Source organism: Thalassophryne amazonica, chromosome 22, assembly GCF_902500255.1.
Source record: "Thalassophryne amazonica chromosome 22, fThaAma1.1, whole genome shotgun sequence".
Taxonomy (NCBI): domain Eukaryota; kingdom Metazoa; phylum Chordata; class Actinopteri; order Batrachoidiformes; family Batrachoididae; genus Thalassophryne; species Thalassophryne amazonica.
The window spans coordinates 16030627-16047977 of NC_047124.1; the positions used below are offsets into that span (position 1 = coordinate 16030627).

Sequence of the window (17351 nt, forward strand, 5' to 3'; positions counted from 1 at the left end):
GGAAAATCAAACAAGGTGCCCAGAGTTCAAACTCTGCAAGTTATGAATCAAAACACAGACCATATTTTTAAGTTTGTTGAACTTTCAGCGTGCACTTTGCTACCCAGTGTAGGCAATGCATCATACAAACCGCTGTCTGGTTATTCACCTGTAAAGCTCTACATCACCTCTGGGGGGCAATGTTGCGTGCTAATACCAGAAAATGTAGTCAAAGAAACTCAAAGTTGGACATAACAAATCAGTGACACAGGACTTTTGATTGTGATCACTAGAGGGCGCTACGCTGTACATAAAACTGACCCAGTTGCAGGATGTTTCCTGTGTTTCAACAAAAACTGCTAACAACATAGTTGTTTTTCCTTTAAAATATGTGATAGTTGATGGTGAATTTTCACTTTTCTACAGCCAAAATTTTCTCAAAGTCTACATTGCAGTGATGCCATTGAGCTCTCAGCCAATCAGACACCAGAGTTCAAGTTACTGTAAGAGCGCCGCAGCTTGGTCACAGCCTTCTCAGTGGATAAATGTTTGGGTCCAGAGCCTGTTTTGTTGTAGCACTAACACGGACTAGAAACACTGTAGCCTAGCATAGCATCTCGTCTTATCGCTCACACGAGAGTAACGCTAAAGAGAAGGAGCAGAGATGTCCACAACGTGGCGCTCTTCCAGCTGCTCTGTTATTTTGTTACAGTTCAAACCATCGCCTGACCACCGCCGTGAATAAAACTGGTCAACCCGAGCAGCTGTTCACATCTTCGTGGGCACGTGGGCGCATTTCTTTAAAACCGTTTGAATCAAAGCACAGGATTTCCTACCGTCTCTCCCGCTGTCATCTTTTGCTTTGCCTTGCATGAAGTGTTACCATAGCAACCAAGGCCTTTCCTGGTTTTATTGTGACTCCGGTTGTTGGACTCTGCAGATGTGAGGAGGAGGAGAGGATTTCTCACAGTTGATGCAGGTGCACACAGCGGGGAAGGTTCAGGTTAACGATACGAGCATGTGACACACACACACACACGAGGCCTTCAGGAGGTAAAGGGCTCCTGTTTTCTGAACCCTGGTCTTATCTTGAAGTTTTGCAGCAAATAGACTGTCAGTCTTCAAAATCTTCCGACTGTTCAGTGACGGAGAACCTTCGATAACCGCGAGTCATTTTAAAACATTCTTAGTCACCCGAGCCTCTGACTGCTTCACTCACATCTGACAACTGTTTTGTTTGTGAGAAACCCTGTTTTTCCACAGATTTATGAAGAAATAAATGAGTGACCCTTATGCTCCGTTTACATATGTAAATCTGTTCGCGCCCGCATACTTCCACATGTCCTTTATGACCTTTTGCTTGTGTTATTACGTTGAAGTTTTGTTGATACAAGCGTCCGATCTGTCCCGCGGGGATAAGAAAGGCTCCAGACGGGTGGAGTTCCTTTTGAGCTCTGCTCTCGGGGGCTCCACTGATACTTGTGTACTTACTTTTCTGTAATTTGTGGTAAAACTCATTCAGAAATGAGCCGAAATAACAAACCTCAGTCTACAGACTTTCTACCTTTGAGTGATTTTTTTTTTTTCTCCCTTGCCAGTTAAACGTTTGTATATAAACAATATAAATTGACAGTTTAATGAAAGTAATTGCCTGCCATGGTGACCTATGACCCTCAGATGCTGTATTTAATGATGAGTAATTTAATCTAACCCTCTGTTAAATTCCATCCATCCATTATACTGTCCACTTTCAACCAAATATATTCCAGTTATGCTTTTGTTCGCATGGCTTAAAAGGTGCATTAATCGATTTTTACAAATGCTCATGAAGCCTTTCGGGTTAATCCATTAGCAAATATTTAGCTTTTTATGCAGCCAGTAGGGAAAGTGCCAAATTAGGGTTTAAATTAGTGAGTCTGGCTCTGTCATTAATGTGAATCCAATATTCTGTCTCGTCTTAGTGCTGGTTGTTGGTTTGTATTCCCAATCAGTGGTCAGGTTGTCTGCCTGGGTGGTGGCCATCCATGACCCAAGGCAGATCCACAGTGTGGTGGATGCTCCTGGACTTGGCCTGATTGTACAAAATATCTTCACTTTGTATTTATTTTGACACATTTGAAATTGACTTACTGGACACGCTCCTGGTTTCAAATGTCACTTTTTAGGTCGTAGCCCTCCAAAGACAGCAGAATCAACTGTTTGACAAAGCTACAAAATAGTTTAATTAGATCTGGTGACTTGGAGCAAACGGAAGCAGCTCAGTGACACACAGTCATTCCAAAGGTGACATTTAAGTCAGACACAGAAACATCCACAGAGCAGCCTAAAGAGGAGCTATGGGCTTTGTTTAGGAAGATAGCGCCCCCTACTGGTGCTCGTTTCCATGGGAACAGTCAGGGTCGTGCACTGTCAGAGGATGGTTTGTTTTTTTGCACTGGTGGCTGTGTTTGGCAGAGGAGGCGTCTGCAGACAGGCAGGGACCTGCAGCAGATCCCAGATTGGACATTCCACTTTAAGAATGCACGAAATCACCGCAGCACCAGATTACCATCAGACAGATAGGTATGCCGTCTTTGTGGAGCGCAGCTGACAGTAATAGGGGATTTTTTTTTTTTTTTTTTGGAAAAAAACAGTGTTTTCAACAGTCAGCCCCCCCCCTTTTAGCCAAAATGTTAACATCTATTTTAATCAGCTTATAACGCGCCAAATCACAACAAAAGCTGCCTCGAGGTGCCTCACACAGAACAGTTCGATATAAAATTTAAAATAAATAAGTAAAAATTTGACAATTCAAATACATAATTAAAAACACAAGTAGCAGAAAAAAAACAAGATAAAAAAAAATCCAGTCATAAGAAAGAGAATAAAAATAGGTTTTAAGTCTTGACTTAAAAATGTCCACGGACTCCGACTGCCTCACGGTCACAGGAAGACTGTTCCACAGAGCGGGTGTATGATAAGAAAAAGCTCTTTCACCCGCTGACTACTTCTTCACCCTGGGAACACAGAGTAGTCCCGCATCCTGCGACCGCAAAACCCGGGTCGGTACGTAGGGTTTCACCAGATCAGTCAGATAAGACGGCGCCAGTCCATGAACAACTTTATAAGTCAATAACAAAACCTTAAAATCTACTCTCACAGAGACAGGAAGCCAGTGTAAAGATGCCAAAATGGGTGTGATATGTTCAAACCTTCTGCTTCATGTCAAAAGTCTGGCAACAGCGTTCTGAACCAGTTGAAGACCCCTAATGCTGGACTGCAGTAACCCTGAAAATAGGACATTACAATCATGTAATCTAGAAGAAACAAAAGCTAAAATCTACATATTTATGGAGTGGACAAATAAGCAAACTACAAAATATTAGTGGTGTAACAATTAACAGATATTAACAGAATAATCAGAATTAAAAATTGATTTTGATGTAATGGATACGACTACATCGACACATGGACCCCTGACTTAACCCAAATGTACTGTGAATGGTTCAGTTTTAATGTTATGGCAGTGAATGTTCTTCCGTAACCGGAAGAGGTCTTCCTTTGGCTATCTGTCCGGAACATGCTGTGATTGGTCGAGCACGGTGACATCATCACTTGACCCGCTTTAGCAGGTCAAGTGACAATGATGCACACGGAACTCTCTGCTGTTTTTCAGGCTACAGTTATATCTATGACAACACTTATAAGTGTGCACAAAGCTGAAACTCTACCAGACTGTTTATAACAGGCTGAGTTCATGATGGATGTGTATATGCACCAAGTCTTCTCACAGTAGAGAGCGGCTGCTGCTTTTACTGTGACTGCATCAAAATGAAAAGTTATCACGTAAAAAAGAGTTGTCATAACACAACATCACAGTGCACAAAGTAATCCCGGTATATCACCAGATGGTCACTAACGGCTTAAATCTAAGTTGTCCTGATTTCTGTGTGATGTGTCCTTTAAAACATGCAGCTGGACAACGTGCAATTCATCTCATAGAAACTGGGTGCACAATCAGAAGATAGTTTTTTCTTTTGCAGCAGTTTATGAATAGCAAACCTGATATTCAAATTCCGGTACATTTTAAGGATCATGAATTTTAAAAAAAAACAGCATCATTAATTACAAATTTAATGTACTTTTAATTTTTAACTGATATTTGCATTGTTATGGAAATAACACAATCAGTTTGACATCAACACTGCGCGATATGAAATATTCCAGCGATGATGTCATTATTTGCAAAACAGTGATTTGTGTGAGAATCGTGGCTGAATGTGTTTCATATTACCTCTGCAACATTAGTGCTTAATGGAGTTGAGTGTTTGCCGTGAAGTGGGTAGCACATGAAAGGAGCCGCTGAAGTTCTGCAGGTTCGCCGCTCCGTGACCTCGTGCTGCCAGGCCGCGTTTAGTGCTCTGAGCTTCATGCCAACAGGGAATAAAATGGAGCAGTAATCCAAAATGAAAGGATTTGGGGATTATCACTTCATATTCTCAAAATTACGTGTTTCTGTTAACTACAGGCAGAGCCAAAGTTTCTCCAACCGTGACCATAAATGGATGTTAGTGAGTTCAGATTGCACCGTGCAGCATGACTTATGGAAAGTGGAATTCAAACCAGCAGGTGTAGTAAAACGTCTTGCATTTAATAACAGGATTCTTGAGTTTGTTTCTTTTTTAACACAAAAGTAATGTACATAAAATAAATTACAGTAAAACACAGGATGCATCGCACGCCTCACAAATAAGCAGCATGACCTTTAGATCACATGATGACCAAATTTACACACTTGAGGCACACAGGTTGGGGTCATGCCACATTTACACCAATTTACAGAACATTAATACACTTAAAAGTACCACACAATACCACCCACCAATCAGCAGAGAGAGGGACACGATCGGCAAATACATCCGTGCATGATGTCGTGTACAAATGCCATGTTTGAGGTGGACGTGAGCTCCTTGCAGTATTAGCTGTGTACAAATGTAGCTGCATATTCAAATCAGTGTTCGGTCCAGCAGTAAACAGGTAAACATTGACATTGAGTATTGCCTTTTTTCTGTGTAATGTCTTTTTTTTTTTTTTTTTACTTTTTGATTTAACAGATTAAGTGAAGTGATGCAACTCAGTCTCATAAGATCTGGTGAAATGAGCACAGTTTCTATCGTAAAAGTCAGTGATGCAGAATCTGTGGCGTCACCTATAGGGCTGAAAAGGCATGCAGGTAGTAAAAAAAAAAAAACAAAAAAAACAACCCCTCTACTTTAGAAAGTTAACTGTTTTCTCTTAGTAATGATAATTTCAACTATGCTTGATTTAGCAACAGGTGTACTTAAGCTTAAAGGGGTCATACTGTGGAACATTATGTGTACACTTTTTACATTTTAATATATCTGGAGTTTCATGGTAAACATCCTACAAAGTCCTACAATTCTCTGTCTGCATAGCTAGAAATTATGCATTTAAAAGAAAAATTTTGTTCTGAAATGGTTTGTTGTTGGCTTCTGTGACGTATGTCACGGATGTCCATATTTGAACTCCTGCTTGCTCTGTGAGACACGCCCCATGAAGTCTGTGAGAGTGAGCTGGACTGTTCGGCTAATGTACTTCTCCAGGTTCACTTCCCTCTGGAAAGAAGCCGTGGCTGGTGCCAGGTCCTTTCGATTTAAAGGACCAGACACAGCAAAAAAGGTGGAGAAAATGGCTTTTCAGTTTGCAGGATTCATTTATTTATTTTTGTAACAGTATATGGTAAATGAACTGTATTTATATAGCACTTTTCCATCTGAAGCACAAGTTCAAAGTGCTTTACAATGATGCGTCACATATTTTAATATGTTTTTTAAATAATGGTGACTAATATTAGCTTGCTAAAAATGTGCCCAAGATGTTTGACCCCTGTCTGATTGTGGTTCTCTTAACACAGGAACCCTAACCCTAACCTTCCCACTATCCTCGCAAGCGAGGAAACTGCCAACAAGAACACATGAATCAGCGATATTCAATTAAAACACCTCAAGGTGGCATCACAGACACACGGACTGTTTTCTATAATCCACATACTGAATTATTAATTTCATGCTGGAAAAAAAACCCATTTTTTGTGCACAAAGATTTTCCATTAAAATACGGTGCTCCTTTCACAAAATCCTTTCCAGTACTACAGCTCTGACGTCAGTTTCTGCAGAGCGCTGCTGATCTTGAGGTAGTTACTAGTAAACGTTGCAGTGCGCTTCAAATCAGGCCAAATTTAAGAAATTTTTAGCCGTGTTAATCTACAGCGGCTGAATGATGGACAAGAGCTGGTACCAAACAAAATAAATATAAATGAGTGTGAATTAAGATACAGTAACATCCGATTATTGATAATCGGACCAGAAAAGATGGGTGTTAAGTATGACATGCGTTGGATCTGATAGTTCATTTCAAATTCCAAGAGCAGTAAAACAGACATTATCAGGACGACAGTATTCCTACAGACTGTTTTTAACTTGGTAAAAAAAAATAAATAAAAATGTGGAAAAATGGTTACTCGTCAGGTGGCGGGACAGGCCAACTAATGTCAGTAACACTACCAGACACAGTGATTATTATTATTAAAGTAAATATGTCATAGCCATTATTGCAAGGCACATAAGAGATTAGCAAATCCTCATGGTTTTTTTATTTTTTTTTTATGCTTTATCACACCGCCGTGTTAGATACTGAGTGGCAGGTACATTTACACCTTCAAGGGCTCCTGCAACAAAATTAAAAGTTTGGTCCATTTTGACATAGTGCCAAAGGTTGAATCAATAAATAAATAATAAAACTGTAAAAAAGCTAACCAATTTACATGGTGATGTTATAAGATGCTGTACGTAATGATGACCTTAAAAAAAATGGCGATTTGCTTACTATGAACATTGGTTACTACAATGGCATCAGATGGTCAACTACTTCTAGTTTCTTTTTTCCGCTGCTCTCGTGAGGGCTCACCACTGTTATCCATCTCTCCCTGTCCTCTGCCTCTTCTGTCACACCAACTACCTCCTACCTCAACACATCCTCTTTGGCGCCCCTCTTCTCCACCTGCCTGGGGGCTCCATCCTCAGCATCCTTCTCCCTATATACCCTGGATCCTTCCTCTGTACATGTCCAATCCAACTCAATGTCACCTGACTTTCTCCAAAATATCCTTTCCGTACAGTCCCTCTGATATATTCCTTCCTGATTCTTTTCACTTCACCTCCGCCTCCTGTCTTTTTATTAACACCACTTCCTCTAAACCGTACAACTTAGCGGGTCTCATTACAGTCTTGCAAACTTTCCCTTTCACTCTTGCAGATGCCCTTGTATCATAAATCACTCCTTTCATGGTTTCCAGTACCCCCTCTCATTCACATGCATGTACGCTGTCTTGCACCTACCATAATTTCCGGACTATAGCGCGCACCTGAATATAAGCCACACCCACCAATTTTACAAAAGAAAAAATACATTTTACATAAAGAAGCTGCACTGGTCTATAAGCCGCGGTTCTCCATGAAGATAAGCAGCTGGCCTGCTCTGTGTAAGCCTGATCCCGTCAGATCTCAGAAGCTAGGCAGAGTAGGATCCGGTTAGTACTTGGATGGGAGACCTCTTTGGAACACCAGCGGCTGTGTGTGTGTTTCTCCAGGTAAAACTGGAGTTGTCAGGAAGGGCATCCAGCGTAAAACTTGTGCCAATTACCAATGCGGATCTAGCTGTGTCCGCTGTGGCGACCCTGAAAAAAAAAACAAAAAAAACAGGAGTAGCCGAATGAACAACATTTACACAGAAAGATATTAGACAAAGTTTTTTTTTTTAAACTTTTAATTAAATACGTACTGTAAATGCTTATTTCTGGCAAGCACGTCATCCAGCGTGTGCACAGCGTCGCCTGGCATCTCCGTGGCGGAGAACTGAGTAATTTTAACTTTTTTTTCCTTTGTGGGTCATGAGGTAATGTCATCGCGTGCAGCCAGGATCATCTGGTGTTTGTGGTAAATGCGACGTTAAGGCGCTATGACTTTTTCAACTTGTAGCGCAAAGACAGAGACACTGTGGGGAAGGCTCCGCTGATGAAGAAGCAACAGTAGCTCAAAGTGCCAGAGGGACTTTTCTTCAGCTATGACAAGGAAATTAAAGTCTTTTCAGACGTCATTTTCTATAGGACGTGTTGATGAATCCACTAAAACTAACAGGTAAGACTTTATATTTAATGTGTGTGTGAATTTACGCCGCATGAGGACCGCAGCTTTCAGCCAATTAATGGGCAGCATCAATTGATGTATTTTGACTTATGAGAAAGCCTGTAAAAATACATAAATTGGCTGCATCATTGTTTAAGTTTTCAAAGCGTGTGGGAAAAGAGTAGCAGCTTTCATCCGGAAATTACGGTACCCTCTTTCATTCCCCTCCTTTCCAGAGTGTATCTCCACCTGTTCCCTGCTGTCACTACAGGTCACAATGTCATATTGCAACATTGATGCAAACTGATCATTTGTCACCAAACTGGAAAAAAAAAAAAAAAAAAAAAGTACTGTGACGTTAAGGCAATGACAAAGTAGAGAGTTTACATTTATACTAACCTACAAGCGCCCTGATTTGGATCTTTTGCTGGCATACATCATGCATCAGATATGCATTATCATTACATAAATACATTCTCAGCTCCAATTTGGGCCACGTGTGTGTGGTGGTGGGGTGGGGATATAGATATCTGCCGTCTAAACCCACCAACTGGAATTTTTTCGACATTGTTATGGTTCTGGTCTGGTGGTTCTGATGAGTCCTAACTTAAACCTCCCTGTGAACAGAAGTTTTAGTGACTGTTGCTCCACACCAGCAAGCTGTAACAAGTATTTCAATCCTCCTCCTCTGTCTGAAAACATGATTAAGTCACCACTGACCTTTAAAGACTAATTGAAAAGAAATTCCTTGCTTGTAGAAGCACTGTTCTTTTTTTTTTACCCATTACCCCATTACCCACATTCCTTTATAACCATGAAGCACTCAGGTATTAGATGTGAGCAAAATAAATGAATAAATAAATAAAAAATGCTATGAATAAATACACTGTCAAAAATAAGTCAGATGAATAAATAAATTTAAAAAATGAATAAATACACTGTCAAAAATAAATCAGATGAAAATGGAAAATAGCCAAAGCATCTTCATAACACTGTTAATGGGAAAGACGCATGATGATAATACCTTATCCAAGGTTGAATCACTGCGGTAGCAAAGATGTTCAGCCCCTAGCGATGACTTCAAGCTCCTTCTGGGACACACCAAGACGTTATAAATTATCCATCATGTTTTGGGTCTACCTAATGGTCTTCTCCCAGTTGGATATGCCTGGAAGACCTCCAAAGGGAAATGCTGATAACAGCCACCCTGAGATGAAAACTCATTCTGGTCATGTGTATCCATAAACTCACTTTTGTGGCTCAATCCAAAGTTTGGGACGATAGGTAAAGGTTCAAACATCACCTTGCTACAGGGCTCTGTCTTCACAACAGTCCAAAGGATCATCTCTCCTAGTTTTCCCTTCACACAAGATTCCACCAACTTTAACTACTTGATTTGGGGAACTTCCTCCTGGCCATGTGGGGGTAACGCACAGTTTTCCAGCAGAAGATGACTCCCATATTTGCATTCCAACCCTGACCATCTTGCTTCTTTCCTGGTATCTATGTTAGCCTGCTTTGTGATCTCGTCTTTTGCTCCGCAATTACTGACTAGTTCACTGAACGCCCAACACACACCTGCAGTCTGAGCCTAGTTGTCGTTTCCGGTTGTCAAGCAAAATATCAAAATGTTTGAAACTCACCAAATCTGCATCTCCATTTACTTTGGGTTCTGCCTTATTTTTCGGTTTCTTTGATCAGAGGGATCAAAAACTACGACTTTTAATTCGCCTGAAGCTGTGTTCACGTTATTGATCTTCAGACTTGCACAACACATTGGTCGACGCAAACCTTTAACACCCCAGCTGACTGACTACATTAGCTGTATTTATTTCACACTTCAAACTGGAATGCTGTTGTCTCATTTAGAAACACATACTTATTCCAACACGTACTTTGTTAGCATTAGTATCTCATCTACTGTGAGGACCGCCTCCGTCCTACTCTACATTCATTGGTTAGGTAAACAAAGCTAACACGGCGTCCTGACATGGCGACCTTACAGTGCCATGCATCTTGACAAAAGACTGTCAAAATACACAAAATGTTTTACCACAACAATGTGAACACAGTTTCAACTCTTCATTGGCTAATGTTCAAACAATCAGCAGTATTAAAAGTACCCTACGGTAAAAAATACAAAGATAAAGTAATACAACAAACACCTAATCATTAAATATCAGACTAATTGTCAGGGAAAGATCAGAGCCATGACGGAAGACTGTGGCTGAAAACTAGGACAGCTTTTTTAACCCTACATGTGACAAGGGAAGTTACGTCTTATTAAATAGCACTTTGGTTACGCTAGACCAAGGTAGACGAATCACTACGTACGCCGGCGTTTGTGGGAAATATGACTAGAAAGAGGATTAATATCGCTGGTGAACCATGAGGATTCAACACATTATTACAGTAACCTTTGCCAATAATATTGCAAACCTTCCGTAAGCTAACATGTCAAAGAAATGACTGAATGAATAAACCAAGCGGTACACATTAGATTAGCTCCCCCCCAAGTATTTCTCACTAGAAAGGCCACACTGCCATTTGCTGGCTGCTGACATGAATTTCACTGATTATTTGATATGTATGCAGAACTACAAAAGTCCTGCTGTTAGCATCTGGTTTGATTGTTCAGAATTTGAACTCGCCAGATAAAGACATCGAGATGCTTGAAATAAAATTCATAAATATGTTTGACACCTTTTTTTTAAACTCTTAAACATACCATTAATGGCCTTTCTAGCGGTAAACTTGTGGTTGATCTGAGGACAGCGTGTTGCACCAGGTGGCAAACTTCACAGAGAAAGAGAAGGGAAGCTGAGGCTGTGAGGAAGAAGGAGACTCCGGAATAACAGGTGAACAAGTTGGAAGTTTTCTCAAACTTGATGACTTGACACGAACATGAAGTTTAGGGGGAGGTTTTTAATCCGAGAAGAGGCTGGCAAATGACTGTCGGAGGCTGCGGATGGTCTCGGCTTTGGCTTCGTCATCCGTCAGAGTTCCCCGTAACGTCTCAGTGAAAGTGTTAGTCAGTGACTGGGACTTGCTAGAGACAAACATCAAAAGAGGGGTCTCAGTTTAATGACGTCATACAGGGAAGGCGTAACTGCAACTTAAACAAAGGTTATGTCTTAAAAACAGCAGATGGTACGTGATGTTTCACGTGCAACTCCATCTAACTGACAGAAGGTTGCGGAAAGCCCACAAACATCAGTTGTGGTAACAATCCAGCATGGTCTTCATACAACCAGTACGGCACTATTAATTTTTGCTATTTCCTAATGTAGACTTTATAATGATGCCTCACATTCACCCATTTAGACACGCACCAGGAGCAGCGTAAGGATTAAGGACCTTGCTCACATGGTAAATGGTAAAAATGAAAACAGGCAAGTACTAACCAATGAGGGGACTGAACCTGCAACACTCATCACAGAGCTGCATCCCCATGCCAATTTCTCATAGAAAAGGGAAGTCGAACCAAATATGAATACCTGAGCGATTCCTTAAGATCTAGCTCCATCTGTCTGCAGCAAGATCAGAAGCACGCTTGGAGTCAGGATCAAACAGACGGCAATGAAAAAAATCTCAAGTCTAAAGATCAGGCTTAAAAATAAGGTTAAAAAACAAAACAAAAAAAAAAAACGATGAGGTAAATGTCTTTTCCGGAAACATGGCAGATGACAGTTTACAATAATGTCAGTGTTCAATCTATGTAATTTCATGTGTAAATCACAGATTATCATACAGAATTTATTTAATTAGATTAAATAATACAGACGGACCCTAAATTACTGCCTTGTGGCTCTTATCCAGCCCCACAGACCACCAGTTTGAGACACGAGCTAAACTTTAAGGTGATTAACAATAACATTAAGTACTTTTAATTGCGCTTCTGTTTCCTGACAGCCACAAATATTCAAGAGTCATTGATAATAGACCATCGTGTGATCAATCGACCCTCCGTGTGGACTCACTTCAGCTGTGGTGACGGTTTCTGAGATCCGGGTCCAGAAGAGACGGGTATCGGCCCCGGCTGGAAGGCCTGGCTGGGTGAGGTGGTGGCTGAGCGGGCTCGCTGCGGCGACCCGCGAGCTGACTGGGATGGTGAGGCGGATGCAGAACGATTCCCCCCTGCATGCACACACAGACATACGCACAAGTTCATTTATGGTGCGGATACAGCAGCCTGGACTGTACTGCGGTAATGAAGGAAGAGTTTCCTACCTCGTCTGGACTGTGTTGTCTGAAAATGGCGAGATGCAAAGAAAGAGATGGCAACATCATTATTACATCAAAATATAATATTTTAGAATGTGGCATTCTGCAAACGCCTTCCTGGTGGGCTGTGCCACATGTGACCTACACGCTCCTTAATCCACGAGAGTACAAATGTGCTGAATGCTGTAAAAAATCCTGCACGAGGTGTTCGAGTGCAGTTTGAATTTTGTTTGTTGTGATAATTTGTGTTATTCATCCTCTAGTGTGACGGGGCCCAAAGCTAAGACCCCCATCACACATGGTACAAATGGCATCTGGATGAAAAATCAATCCACATTCGGGAGGTGTCGAGGCGCGTTTGGAAAACTTCGAACAGCAGTCTCAGAGCAGTCGACACCGTCGGGTCCATTTGTGCAGCCACTTCGAATGTTTTGCACATGTTCAAAACACTCGTGGCGCAGTTGAGGTGGAACAACTATTGAACGAAAGTCAAAGTGCCATTCTGACCGCAATCTAAACAATCGGACAGCGTGAAAACGCAGTGAGAATCAGTCAGAATGTAGTGAGAATCAGTCAGAATGAAAAAAGAATCAACCAGAATATAGTTAGAATCAGTCTGAATGTAGTAAGAATCAGTCTGAATGTAGTAAGAATCAGTCTCAATGGAAAAAATAAGTCTGAAAATTTATAATGCAGTAAGAAACAGCCATGTTGATTTGGCACAAGTTTTACACTGGATCCCTTTCCTGACACAATTCCACATTACATGGAGAAATGTGGTGGAGGACGGTCTGGAACCAGCAAACGTCTGCACTGAAACCAAGCACACTAACCACTTGGTCACCACTTATGTGTCAAAAAAATTCTGCATTATCTGCAGCCACAAGATGGCAGCATCTCCATGCATGTAAGCTGCTCCTGTCAACTGATCTGAATGAGGAGGTACTTTAACCCTCTGGGGTCCAAGAGCATATTCTCGGTTTTACTATTTCCCTTTGAAGGAACCTGCATAGAATAAAAAGTAAGACCTTTGGCTGTTCCTTTGTTTTCACTCTGGGTCACCACAGCAAATCTGACGTGGCTCTGCATGTTGGTCACACCAAATGTACACCTTTTTTTTTAAAGTGTACACAGTTTGTTTGCTGTAAGTTCTGTCAGATGTGCTGTTGTACCTTAACAGATGATGGTTGAGGTGTGGAGACTCCCAGCAGCACCGAGGCCATCTTATGAAGGACCAACTCTGTGATCAGCTGTTTGTCTTCTTCCATGTGTTCACCAATCAGAGGCATAGAGCTGTCCATCACCTAGAGAGAGAGAGAGAGAGAGAGAGAGAGAGAGAGAGAGAGAGAGAGAGAGAGAGAGAGAGAGAGAGAGAGAGAGAGAGAGAGAGAGAGAGAGAGAGAGAGAGAGAGAGGAGAGAGCGGCCAATCAGCTTCATGCACGGCACCTCCTACATCCACTGTGTGCCATTGCCGATCACTCCACCAGATGGCAGCATTGTGCCTGTTGTGATTATGGATAAGTAACAGCATTCAGAAAAATCAACAGTGTAAAGTATAATCTAAAATGTTTAACAAATCCTTTATGGAAATTTGCCTCAGAACTTAAAGTTTCTTTCAAAGCTTGCTATAGGTCATTTACTCAGCAACAAATACAGGTGGAAACAATACCTCGTTTGTAGAGGTTAACCTCTGCTCCAGTGCAGCATGTGACAGCAGTTCAGTAAATTTTTTTTTTACAAGACTCCACTGACTTCAATCGCAGTTTACTGCCAGATGCACTAAGCCTGACACTGACTCGTCTGGTTGTTCCCATCGCTCAGCAAAAAGACCCTCAGTGTGTACCCACTTCCATTACGACAAACGCTGCAGACTAGTTTTTTTTTTTTTTTTTTAAATCAGCACATCATGATGAAATCCCTTGATCTAATTCAACTTTAAGGATGCAAATCCAGCAGTTTCTGCATTTGAACTCAACACTTTTCCTGCACCAACGTCAACTGGAAAGAATGGCCAGCAAACAAAACATATCGGTAAATATTATGTTGGCCATATTTTGGACGAGGCAGACACCAGCACACAGGTCACATGCACATACACGTGTGCTAGAGAAGTGTGGCTGGCACTGCTGCAGACAGCCCAAAGCGTACAGGGGTGTTTATCCAAACTTACACGGCACAAAATGAAGCTTTGATGATGCAGTCAAAAGGCACTCACGTAGTGATCAACACAACAACTGGAGCGCTGTCTCGTAGAGCACAAACCTCCACCAATACCAGTTTTCAATTCCACAAATTTTTACCTTGGAAGAGTCCTGTTAGAAGTGACTTTTCAAAAGCTGAAATATAATACAATCACTATAATATAATACAATCAATATAATAAAATCAAATATCTGCTAAATCCACAATATGGATCAGAGGACGATCAAACTTAACCTATTCATTGGGAGTGCCAGTTTGCACCACATCGTCACATATACGAGTAAGAGTGATTGCGGCACTTTTGATTGAGATATAATGCAAAATGCCGCCAAATGGGTTTTTAAATATTAGATTGAAATGTCCACAAAATCCACAATGCAGATCAGATCCAGATCAAACTTTGTCAGGTGATAGTGAATGCCAATCTGCACCTCATTTTCAAATATGAGAGTGATTGGGGCACATTTGATTAAGATATAATGTAAAATATACATTAAAAGGGTTTTTCAATGTTAAATTTAAATGGCCACAAAATCTGTAATCTGGATCAGATCTGGATCAAACTTTTTCTGGTGATAGTGAGTGCCAGTCTGCACCTCATTTTCAAATATGAGAGTGATTGGGGCACGTTTGATTAAGATATAATGTAAAATATCCATTAAAAGTGTTTTTCAATGTTAAATTTAAATGGCCACAAAATCTGTAATCTGGATCACATCTGGATCAAACTTTGTTAGGTGATAAAATATACCATCCTACATAACGCTCCCAAATATGAAAGAAATTATCTTTTTTGTCAGAGTTATGAATTGTTTTAAATTTGTTTAATGAGATTTTTCCCAATTTTCCAAGATTTTTCCTGACTTTTTCCTTTGACGTATGACCTTGAAAATTCAATCAGTTGTTGCCTATCAGGATATGAATCTGCTGTAAAAATTCCATAACAATATATGAAAAAATGTGAGTTACAGGCTGTTCACAAAAAACAACAAACGGTGGTGAAAACTTAATCACCAAATTCATTGGCGCAAGTAATAAACAGGAAGAGTCACTCAGAGAACAACACCAGCACCTGATCTGATCCACAAAGATTCACCCTAAATGAGTTTGGCGTTTCAAGGTCAAAGGTCACATGGGCAATAAAAACATTAGTTGACTTCATATTAGTGTTTAATAAACATACTTGTATCTTTAACCACTTCCTCAATACAAGAGTTGAACCCTTCAAGGTCACCCAAGCCCTGGGCCAAAATTTTGACCTTGGCCTATGACCTAAAACCACTTTATCCATACCTGACTCTCAACCATTCCATTCCACAAAGTTTGGTACAACACAAAGCTATTTTAGTCACACTTGGTCAAACACAAAGACTGAAAAAAAAAATTAAAGATACAACTTCAGCACTCTGCCTGAATCACTGAGAAGCTTGTTATCATGTAAAAATAAATCAATCCAGTTTCCTGAGGCTTGTGGAAACGTGATGAAAATAAATTGGATGTACTGAAAACTGGACTTATGATATGAGCTGGGGTTGATCCCAGAACCACTGCACTTGGCAGGGGACAGTTTTACAGAATGTCCTTTTCCACCATTGGTGATGTAAGTCGGGGTGTGGCGCAGTGTTTTGGCCGGGTGAGTCATTCCCACAGGGGACCGAGCCGCCTGCCAGGCCTCCACTTCAAAAGGTGTGCGGTGGCGAGCAGAGCCTGGGTCCACCCTGCTGATTTATTAGAGTCCTGCAGCAGAGCGCCACCAACTTTAGACAGCACCGCTCACAGAGCACAACAAGCTCCCGCTTAAAACAAGGGTGGAACCAGCAGAGGGCGACATGTCCTCCCTTTTATGACCCTTGTGATTTGGAGAATTCAAAGTTTAAAAATGTACTGGGTACAGTTCAGTACGCTGTGAAGCCACGAGCTCTACTTAGTACTTTCAGCCCATTTCCTGTCATACATGTAGGTTATTCTCTGTGCGAGACAGAGATTAGCGAGGGAAGCCACCAAGACACCCATGGTAACTCTAGGGAGTTCTTGATCAGTTTTCTGGCATTAAAATCTGACTAGATTCCAGCAGGATGCTGTAGAACTGGTGAAGCAACAGTCAAAAGTTGCACCGTGAACCAGTTTAACCAACCAGAGCCACAGAATACTCCATCAGCGCTGTCTTAAGTCTTGGTGGCTTCCCTGACTAATCCAGTGGTGGGCACAGATAACCAAAAAATTAACTTTGATAACAGATAATCAGTTAACTGAAAAGTTATCTTTGATAAAGATAAAACGATAAACCACCCAAAAATGTATCGGAAGTTACAGATAACCGATAAATTCCAATATTGTCTCTGGTACATTTGCAACTACTAATAAACTGAATTTGAGTAACTAAAACATATATCTGATATTTTCACTTTATAAAACTTCAGACATGACAGTAATTTTAAATAACTTGTCCAAAATTAGTTTGGTTAAAATTTGAACCATAAGTTAAAAATGTATGCCTCTGGATGACTTAGGTGATATTGCCAGCATATCAGTATGGTGGTAAAGGAAATTTTTTTTTTTTTTTTGGTGACCAGTTCTCCTTTGTCTGCAGAGGACAGAGACATTTTTTTATCGCAGCAGTGCTCTTCTGTTTGCAGAGGGTAAAACTGTACATCTGTTACAAAACTTTTAACAGGTAGGTGCTGAACTGAATTTAAATTTTAAAAATGCTTGGCGCTGTTCAGCTGTGTTTATCGGTCTAAAAGTTATCGGACAAAAATTAA

At 40.8% G+C, this 17351-nt stretch overlaps 1 protein-coding gene and 1 long non-coding RNA gene across 3 annotated transcripts in view; one reads left to right on the top strand and one right to left on the bottom strand.

The window, feature by feature from the left end:
* Positions 1-5288: 5288 nt before the first annotated feature.
* Positions 5289-6459, top strand: LOC117503967. Its single transcript, XR_004558701.1, has 2 exons — positions 5289-5491; positions 5553-6459. It is a non-coding gene; the product is annotated as an uncharacterized LOC117503967 (long non-coding RNA).
* Positions 6460-10412: 3953 nt separating this feature from the next.
* LOC117503964 (synapsin-3-like) overlaps positions 10413-17351 on the bottom strand; it is a 139445-nt gene continuing 132506 nt past the window's right edge. For both annotated transcript variants that reach the window (XM_034163287.1, XM_034163288.1), the window contains exons 11-14: positions 13559-13690; positions 12393-12411; positions 12143-12299; positions 10413-11211 (exon numbers count right to left, since the gene is read on the bottom strand). In XM_034163287.1, the coding sequence (XP_034019178.1) occupies positions 11088-11211; positions 12143-12299; positions 12393-12411; positions 13559-13690 (432 nt within the window). In that variant the 3' untranslated portion in view covers positions 10413-11087. The remainder of the gene's footprint in view (positions 11212-12142; positions 12300-12392; positions 12412-13558; positions 13691-17351) is intronic.